The sequence below is a fragment of the Atta cephalotes genome (assembly GCF_000143395.1).
Source record: "Atta cephalotes unplaced genomic scaffold scaffold00032, whole genome shotgun sequence".
Lineage (NCBI taxonomy): Eukaryota > Metazoa > Arthropoda > Insecta > Hymenoptera > Formicidae > Atta > Atta cephalotes.
In genome coordinates this window covers 1262331-1273080 of record NW_012130096.1, presented here as the reverse complement: position 1 = coordinate 1273080, position 10750 = coordinate 1262331, and the positions used below count along the sequence as shown (strand labels likewise).

Sequence of the window (10750 nt, the reverse complement as noted above, 5' to 3'; positions counted from 1 at the left end):
GTAACGGTAACGGTAACGGTAGGTAAGTAACGTAACGTAAGTAAGTAAGTAAGTAAGTAAGTAAGTAAGTAGTAGTAGTAGTCGTGTGTAGTGTGTGTGTGTGTGTGTGTGTGTGTGTGTGTGTGTGTGTGTGTGTGTGTGTGTGTGTGTGTGTGTGTGTGTGTGTGTGTGTGTGTGTGTGTGTGTGTGTGTGTGTAAATGTATGTGTATAGGTGTAATTTATTATTTTTATATATCATTATCATTTTAATACAAAATATGTACACACAGCATATAACGTACGCACAGCATGCATACGCGCGCACGCACGTACACACGCGTGCGCAATCGTGATCGAGAATTCGAAAACTATGAATCAAGGCTGATGGCAGTGTTTGTACCTGATACTTTTAACGACCTATCGGAACTCTTTGACAAACGTATTCGTTCTTCCGGCTTTAGGATTTCGGCTATGATCTTCTCGTCGGTGCGTCGTTCTTGTGATGGACGAACAACTTCTAGAGACTTCTTTTTACGTTGATGCCCCGTGTTGCATGATTCACTTTTGCCGCTGTCGCCGCCACCACCACCACCAGCCGAGGAGCTCTCCTCGGCGACCGATGCCAGTTGCGCCGTTTGTATCTCAGTCAGAGTAAGTCTTCCGTTAATCTTGCCCTCCGCAGGACTTACAGATTGAGGCTGCCGAAGGCTAGCCTCGGAGCTAGGAACAGGTGATTGCAAAGGATTCTCCTCCGTGCCGATCGGAATCTTCAAGATATTGATTGGTTCAACGTAGAGCTGCAAAGTCGCAAATTATCTTACAATCAAAGAGAAAAAAAGTTATATTCACACATACATTTTAATTTATTAATTTGTAATATTTAATTTATTAATATTTATTAATCTGTTAATATTTAATATTTTAATTTTATTTATGTATAATATAAATATAATGAATATATTGAAGAGAAAAGAAGCCGATAACAGTTTTATGTAATTATTGACTCATAAATATCATCATATTAAAGATAAATTTAGTTACGAATTCTTCGCGCAATCATATTTCAACAAAAAAAAATACAAAAAAAAATTTAAAAATTTTTATTTTTAATGATTCCTTCAATCGATTATGCGTTGAACCAACTCTAAAATAACGCTGACATGAATTGCTGACAATCATGAGTCATGCGATTATACGAGAATCGGCACATGGAAACATACGTCATAAAAAAACTTACCGCATCGAATGGAGAATCCAGAAACAGCTCTTGCAGAAATTGCCGCGCTGGCATTCTATATGTACCGCTACCTAAGCGAGCAGCTACATCCGAAAACAAGCAAGTATCCTGCAAAAGACGAATGTATATAAAGAATACTATTATGTGCTGTTGCAGAAATAGAATGTATGACAAATGTATAACATACCTGAAACTTCTCGGGATACTGTTGTCTCAGTCTAAGTAACGATTGACGACTGTGACGATACCACACTGGATTTGCAAGCCGTTGGGTGTGTCTAAGTATTTCTCTGTGCAAACACGACCGAATTAAACGTAACACAAAATCATAAAAAGTTTATGATGAAAAAAACATTTTTAAACGTCAATACATAAAAAGTACTTTATAATGTAATTAATTAAGAATTATAATTCCAAATTTCTCATTTTAAAGTTCCTGTCTATCCACTGTAGCATCGTGGACGGTAACGTTAGAAGCGAGAAAGATAAATAAAGAATTTTACAAAGTATATTAAAATATATTTTTTTTAATAAAACATTCAATAAAACAATCGGTAGAATAGAAATGTAAAATATACCGCAAACTCTCCTTGTATTTCGGTAATCAATAAATAATTCAAAATATAAATCATTTAATTGAAATTAAATATGGCTAACACTAGAAGACAAAACAAATTATATAACTGTTGAGATAAATATTTTATTCTATTCCAGAATAAAAGGAAAGTTCGTTATATTTTGCAAGAATTTCTATTATGTGTTTTCTAATGTCATCAATCTGAAGATCTAGTAAATGATCAAGAGACTTAATATTCTAATAAGTAATTTTTTGTTTGCAATTATATTTGTTTTCTACTCCCAAACGAGTACTCTGCCAAAAGATCATATTTTTGGTACCTTCGCAATTTCATATCTTGTTCAGTACCAGTGTCCTTGCCATTCTTGCCATGATAGCAAATGAGACACGTGCGACAATGCTCGGTGTCAGCATCACACTCTGAACTGGATTCTTCGTCGATCTCTGTTGTCTCCAACTCGGATCTGATGCTATCCTCGAGGATGGTCGGCTGGGATGGCTGAGGAGGCTCGGGAAAGATCGTAAGCAACTTTCTCGGCAGACAGACACCCATATAAAATATATTTTCATTATCGTCCTCCGGAGGAGGTGGCGTCGGTGTGAGAATCGCGTTTTCCGCAATCCAGCTGCGGGACGAATCGTATTCCGACAGGCTCTGTAGCGAAAGACGGCCATCTAAGCTATACATCTGCAAAAAGAAAGACTGGATTGTGTTGTTTAAAAAACCGTTGAAATCTAATTTCTAGACATAGGCATGTCTTTTCACATACTTCTAAACTACTTTGAGAATAACTCGGCCTGCGATGGCGTTGTAAACTACGTAGTCGCGCATATCCTTCAGCATCTTGTTGGCTTAATCTTTGAATACTTGAAACGGGACTTGGAGTTTCGCCTCTCTCTCTAAAGAACAGAAAAATATAACATTAATATTAATATCAAAACGCAAATAGATTAAAATATTTGAATCCATCTTTCTTTTATGACTGTTTCTACCAATGTAGATTAACTTTAATCTTGATTCAATTCTTTTTCTAGTCCTAAGAATTAGAAAAAGATGAAGAGCAAGTTGAACTGTGATTAATCTAAATCGAAAACAGGCATTAAACTATAAAAATAAAAATAAAAAATCCTATTAAGCTACAATATTTCGACAAGCTCTTCCACTTAAGAAGTCCGCTTAGAATGATTTCAATATCTACTCTCAATATGTATTTTTATTTTTAATCTTTACTTACGATAAGAAGTATCGTCGCGCCTCGAGATCCGTGGCCGCGCTCTCGGATCGATTTCTGGTGCGGCGTACAATTGGTTCGAGCAGTTCCGGTTTGCCGTCGCTGAGACTACGATGATGTCGTTGCACGGGGATTGGGCTCGGCATAGGATATCTACTCGAGGGTGGTACCACGGGCCAGTTGTCACCGCGTCGATGCCTGACGCATGGCCAGTTGAAGTTCACCAATGTATCAGCTCCAGCTCGTGTAGTACCGATCAGGCTGAGAGCGTACATCGCAGTGGCACGTACCGAGTAATACGGACACGTTTCCGCCATAGACGTAATCATCTCAATGATACCCAAGTGACTTAAGTGTTCAACACCCGCGACAGACGTACCCGCGTGACCAAGGGCCCAGAGAGCCGATTTAACCTTGAGAATGCCGCCGTTCGGGCCGACAAAGTGATCGTCGCGCGACGACTCGGTTTCCAGCCTCCAGCTTCGCTCCGGAGTAGTGTGTCTGGAATCGTCCATGCTGGTCTTCCGATGGATCTCCAGCAATGATTCCGTCCGTGGTTGGCTCACCGTGTCACGAGGTTCAGTCTCCACTGTTTCGTAATCGGGGATGGTCTCAAGGCGACTGCATTGCTCGATGGCTTCGTCCGTACCGGACTCCTCCGACATGATACAGACATCATCGATAGCAGTGGAGACTGCTGTTGCTGTCGCCATGGCAGCGAGACGACTCGTTCTGGTACATCGTGAATTGGACTCTGAGTCGCGACCGCCAAATTCCAGCTTGAAACGTTGCAACACTCGAGCGAAACGCTGTATTACGTTGCGGCGTAATAATAATTGCATTCCTAAGTCATGCTGCGCCAGCTGGCCAATTAAATGCGGCGGCACGTAAATATCTCGTGGCATTATGACCACATCATTGGTGGGCCTTCTCTGATAACTTCCAGACTCATCGCGTTGACGATATGTCAATGCGTCATGTATTTCTCCTTCTACAAGGCCCACGTATCGCTCGGCGAAACCGCCCGGTCCAATCCACTTCTCCAACTCCTCGGAAGGTGCAGCGAGACTCGCGAAACCTTGTTGAAGAGAGTAGAGTCGAATTTTCAATAGGTAACCCTTGTCGCCCAAGTGCTGCAGCCACTTGTCCCAGTCGCGTGATTGTCCGCCCTGTTGCAGCAATGCCTCCAGATACTCGGTTTCGTCACAGGCTTCGTGTAATGCCTCTAAAGCAGCCAGCGCTACGGCCGTATAGCTGTCCGACAATCGATCCGCTAGCAATGTCATCGCCCAGCGTACGGCGTCCGTCATTCTGGCGCGAAGAATCAACCGTAGGAATTGTGTAGCGTAGAGGCGCGTGCTCCACAATGTTGCCTCAGAGATGATCTTGCTTAATACTTTCCTGTTGGGACCATCCCGAGAATAATCCAAGCTGGAGACAATCAGTTTGACGTAGCAGTCGTGATTGGTGGCCAGCGCGAGATCTTGCAACTTCTCCAAAAGATTGAAGCTCTTAAGAACCACCGTTCCCTTGGCCGAGTGACTCAACTGACCGAGAAACAGGAAGTATTTCTGGCAACACGTGGTGGACATGTGACGTGGTGAGAACAGACAATCATGCGCAGATTCGGCAGTGCGAATGTTGCCAATCTGTTCGGCGATGTCCCCAATCAGCTCGTTGAGCAATCGCGCGCCTTCCGGTTCGTGCAGTTCCAACAAACAGTTCAATAGATCGCAGCCTGCGAGAGTCGCTTCGCGCGCTAACGTTGCGCTCGTGCCCAGCTCGACTCTGCTATAGCCATTCCACGATGGTTTAAAGTAACGCACAAGTCGTTTCATAAACAGCCGGTGATCGGAATCATGAAGGATTCGCGTCGCGTCTTCGCGCGATCGTAAAATCGCTCGCACCACTGGCCAGTTCCAAGCAAGAGCGTCTTTCGAACTGAGCACTTGCGCGTCCTTGAGCAGAGGCGTGATTGGTGACTCCCTGCCAATTCGTAACCAGTGCCTGCCGGATGGCCGTTGACGTCGTGGCAGAATCGGACGTAACCAGGTGCCCGCTTGAAGAATACGATCGAGGAAGAGACTCGCCGGTGTCGGTCTACGCCGCATCATGGTGTGCATTCGTTCAAGAATAGTGACTGCCGCTAGTGCCTGATGCTTGCCGGCGCTCGCGTGTTCCAGCAGATTCGGCAATGGCGGTGTAAGGTCGCAGAGCTCGGATGGTAGGAGCGAATGTGCGAGGTGTAACAACGCGCCCAAGAGTACCGCCGCGCGTACTGAGATGAAGGTGTCACTGGAGACGATGGTTTCTGCGAGGGCTCGGTGCAAGCCACATTCCAGAAGAACATAGACTAATAACGCCGAATGTATCTCCGTGATGTTGGGACAATGTGATGACAGAGATGGCAGTATAGATTTTCCCTCGGCGGCTACAAAACCCTCCGACAACTTCCATGAATCTCGCGATCTACTGGGATCCACCGCAGCCAGCGCGACGTCCGGCTCGTCAGTCCAAGTAGGTAACGGCAGATCCAGTAACTCATAGAGCAGTTCTAGAACAGCGCCACGCACCTCCAATTGGTCCACGTATAGAATATCCGCGATGGCCTTGAGGCCCGAATTATTGTCCGGCCGGCAAAAGTGAAGGACGCCCGGATACGAGCGCAAGATGCTTAGCAGGGCAAGTTTACTGGCGGTGAATCTCTGTTCGCGCTCCTCCTTGGATCTTTCCATGCTCAAGGAATGAAGCTCGCAGTAGGGCGCGGCGAAGCACAGGAGGGAGACGCTGGCGCGCGTATCAGGATTGTTCAGCAGTCGTAGCAGCACTCCGACGACAGGTTCAACTGCAACAGCGCTCTGTCCGGTCATCGCAGCTCTAGCCAGGGTGCCGACGCCGCCGCAGCTTATCAGCAGATTCGAGTTCAGGACGCCTAACTCGCATAGAACCGCTAGAAATGCTTTAAATGCACGATCCCTTTCCTCTATACCACCATTCGTTAAAGTAATCAGTGATCTCGCTAATACGGAACTGAAATGCTTAGGGGCTAATACTAGGATCCTCCTGACAAGTCGGAGAGCTTGTATTCTCTCCATTTCGTTACGTAGATTAATGTCCATGCTACGCGCCAGAAAATATGGGTATTGCAGCCTGTTGATCGCGATGACATCCTGCTCCTTCTTGAGCATGTATCGTACCGCCCGTAGCGCGGCGGCGCGTACTTGCGTCGCCTCATGGACCAGACCCACGCGCAAGCTATAAAAAAACAATTTTGATAATCGGTTTTAAGATCTGATAATTCGGTAGATTATAGAGATTCTATAACCAATGACGGATAAAGCATTTTACCACTCCTACGCATCAATATTTAGCTGTCCCAAGTGGTTTCATTAATTTGATAAAAGAGAAAATGAAGGAAAAAAAGATTTATAGCTCCGCATTAGCTGGTAAAAACATTCAATAATCCTTAATTATAAGTAATATAAGTATAATACATTTTTAATTGTATATTTAAAATATCGTTTCTGATAAAATATACTCAGTGCGAAAGCGTTAGATTAACAAATTAAAAAATTATCTCAACTATGTGAAAATTTTCTGTCTTTAAAAATTTGCCGCCCAAGTGCCTTGTTTCTTTATGCATTAATCCATCATTACCTATAACAGAATCTGGTCATGAGTGAATTTATCAAAAGAGAGAAGAGTATATATACTTCTTCCCTGTGTATATATATATATATATATATATATATATATATATATATATACACATTATCTCTCATTTTAACTTATATTATTAAATTTTATAATTTTAATTAAGGTTATAAAGTAAATAGTCTTCTTATAATAAGCCACCATTCATATCATACTAGCAGTATCAGAATTATAAGTCATAAATCTTAGGAAACATCCAGAACAAATTATATTAAACTATTGCGTCACAATATTTTAGCTAATCAAACAGATGATAATTCTCAGAACAAATAACAATACTACATTATTAGTCAGCTATAATGAGACTTAAGTTTTAAATTGTAATAATAAGTAAAGAAAAAGAATTTGGCCATATTCATGCAATCACTGATTGCAGAGTTATTATTATCTTATGACATATTATTGACTAGTTTACAACTCGTTCTTAACTTCTAATCTATTATTAACTTATTGCAGAAAGGTCATCAAACAGTATAAGTGAGAGATAGTACAAATATATACAGGAAGAAAATATACATCTTTTTTCTTGTTGGATTTTGACAAAATCTTTCAGGACAGATTCTGTTATAAAATAGAAATAAACTCTATTTTTTTATGGCTGAACTAGTACACATTTTTCATACTTAAAGCAAAATAGATATATAGTTTAGAATTTGATGAAAGAGAGAAGAAAAGTTTTAGTGCAACCTAATTCAACAATAAAAAATAAACCTCTAGTTGTCAGTGGATTCTTACCAACAGAACAGATCCTCCGGGGAGTATCCATAATCTTGGGAATCAGTTTCGCTAATTAATTTAACAATAGCATTAAGATATGCCAGCTTCTTTACGCTTGGAACATTATGTCGTTGGCAAAGATTAGTTAAGACCTCCTTGACGTTCTCCTTTAATCCTGTAAATAAATCAATTCTCTCTATGAATCATGAATAATATGTGACAAAAAAGAATAATATATAACTTAGTGTATATGTAAACACTAGCATAATATTAATATTTTATGTTCAACAATTGTACATGTAATATATTATTGTATTGTTGAGAATAAAATTATAGCATTCCTAATTAATAAATCAAGGATTACAAACCTAGTTAGATATTTATTGCTAAATGAAAAATAAAATATAGTTTAGCAATAAATATCTACAGCTCTCTTAGCAATAAATATCTCATAGCTCTTGATTTAACTTGAATTTTTATTTGAGCTTTTAGTTTTATATAACATTTCTGTTATATTACTGTTAATTAGTGTTTACTGGAATCATTCTTCATGGATTCTCAGGCAAAAAAACCAATAGTTAAAGTAATTGCGCAATATCCTAAAACAGGCCTGATCTGGAAATAGGATAAAGTCTAAAGTAGAATCGACTAGCTGATCTTGCTGTCATTCTCTGTTTCTCTAATTTTTTTAAATCAGTCCGAGTATATGAATAAGTTTCCAAACTCTCATTGCAAGGAACTCGCATCATTTGATATCGTTGGTATCCGCGTCATTGCAAATCATTGCAAACACGCGGCGAACCGGTAGTGGATTTCGTGGGGGGTTGAGACGCAGCAACGAGTTGCGCAACATTGCGCAGGCGAGAGTTAAATAAATACGGAAGTGCGAGAGGCCTCAGATAGTGATAATCGGCGGAGTTTTCGAGGGAGGAGAGGGAAAAAAGGGATGATCCGCGTTCTCACAGATAAGTAGGTTATGTTACTAACCTCTTGACAGATCGAGCTGGACGTAGCTGTCCTCGTCTTGGCGGCCTGCAATCAGAACAAAAACAAAAAAGACACAAAGAGAAGACGTGAATTGCCGGGCGCAACATATTGCGCGATTCAATCACAATTGACCGTGCACGCACTTCGACGGGATCGGCGGAGGCTTCTACCCCACATCATCCAGCTCGAGATTGCCATTGTCCGAGCAGAGCCTTGGCTGGATGATTCCGTGCGACGAGGACGAGCCTGTGCTCCGGGTTCTCTTCTTTCTCAACCGTCACGATCACGTTGCTCGACGACGCTCCTCTCGGTGCGTGCGTGGTCGTCGCGCGTCATCCGCGCGTCGCGATATGTCATTCTCGACCGCGAGCGGGAGCACCGAGCGAGCGAGCGTACCAGATCATACGGACGAACGATCACGAAGCACTACGAGTGCTGAGTGCAGGCAGACGCAGGGAAGCAGACAGATGTGCGTTCGTGCGTATATGCGTTCGTGCGTGCGTGCGTGCCTGAGATCGTGCGTGCGTGCGTGCGTGCGCACGCGAGTGCACGCAAGAGTGTCTATCGACGAACGGAACGTCAGCGGTCAGCGTCAGCCGTCGGCGCGCCGGATTCGGAGCGTCGTACGCGTTACGTCGATCGGCGGAGTCTGGCGGTCTGGCAGTCTAGCGGAATCGTCTCGACTCTCGATCGACTCTATTCCGCTACTGAAGCGTCGAACAGCTGACGATAGTGACGAACGAGAATATGCCAGAAGAAATAAAAAGACGAAGATGAAAAGGACGACAACAACGGAAACGGAGGCGAAATTTCGCGGCGCCGCGCGCGCTTTCGCCGCTCCGTTTTCGCGCTCCTCCGCATGCCCGGCTGGCGAAGGCGCCGCGCGTGGTATCGCTTTACAGCTCACCCGGACCGCCCACGAACGTGGGAAACAATTGAACGGGTTGCGCAGTCCGAGTAATGGAAAGGTGGATGTAAGAATGCCGTCCCATGAGCGAAGATTTACAGTGAAACGGAACAGCGAGACCAATCACAATCGCAGAACAGAAAGCAGAGTAATGATTGCAGAGTTGTGATTGGTCGCGCTGTTAATTTCCGTTCATGGAACGGCACTTTAAGACTGGTATTCATAGAGTGCGTTCCACTTATTTAATATTCGCAATGCTCGCGAGCAGAATTGGGAACGTATTATACCTTGTGTATCATATAGATATTCTACCTTTGATATTGAATATATGATACCACTTTATTTTTATATATTTATGTATTATACGTCACATAACCTTATTTTTTAATTCGATCTTAGATGTTCTGGATTGGCAAAACAAATTTACATTTTACTGTGATATCAACAATTTCCAGCAAACAAGAATGGATTGAAATGGATTCAGATTTTCAGAAATATTGATTCATGAATGTTAAAATGAATGCTTTTCAATCCTGAATGCATTTTTATTCATTTTTAGGAATTGCATATCTCTATGCCTTTCAATTTAAAAATAATATTAGCTTTTTCTGTGCACAACACACACACAAATGTGAATACTGTTCAATTTAAAATTTTAAATAGGAAATGCAGTTTTTCAATCCAATTGCATCCAATTGAATCTAATTGAATCCAATTGAATTCAATTAAATCCAACAAAAATTCATTATTTAAAATACGCATTCGGATAAAAAAAAATTTCAATCCATTTTAATCCATTCTCATTTGCTGGGTTGAAATACGACAATATGAAATTATATTAAAAATTAATTAGAAAATTATGGTATAATTAGATTATATGTATTTACTTTCAAATTAAATCTGCGCCATAAGAACAAAAATTACAATGAATTATTAATATTATTGTGTACCAAATTCATGTATATCCTGCACTTACATTTTCAATATTTCAATATCCTTTCCGTTTTTTATTTGCAAACTACATTTTTAATAAAACTTTTCAGTTTTATTAAAACTTTTTGGAGTTATTCTCAATCAGCAATATACTTCAAAACTTTAAAAATATTATTTTTTAGTCAAGATTATAATAAATTAGAGGTTAGAGTTACGTTAAAGATACAAGTTTGTTACGTATTCTATATACCCAATCAGAAATAATGATAATGAAATCGACATCGAATCGACATCGAATCGATGTCGATTTGATGCTTTCGACGTCGAATTGACATCGGTTCGATGTCGATCCCATTATCATTTCTGACTGGATATGATACGCATTCATACGTATCATACGTATTAAACTTCCAGATGTGTATCAGATCCAACTCTGCTCGTGAGCATTACTCCGGACTCCGGAGAT

General features: G+C 41.3%; 1 protein-coding gene across 1 annotated transcript; it reads right to left on the bottom strand.

Annotated features, from left to right (window-relative positions):
- Window positions 1-348: 348 nt before the first annotated feature.
- On the bottom strand, window positions 349-8642 carry LOC105621095 (rapamycin-insensitive companion of mTOR). The gene is made up of 9 exons (XM_012202566.1): window positions 8588-8642; window positions 8445-8489; window positions 7476-7632; window positions 3030-6281; window positions 2565-2694; window positions 2115-2482; window positions 1405-1507; window positions 1218-1325; window positions 349-777 (listed from the first exon to the last, which is right to left on the bottom strand). The coding sequence occupies exons 1-9, from the start codon at window positions 8640-8642 to the stop codon at window positions 349-351; spliced, it is 4647 nt and encodes a 1548-aa protein (XP_012057956.1).
- Window positions 8643-10750: the final 2108 nt, after the last annotated feature.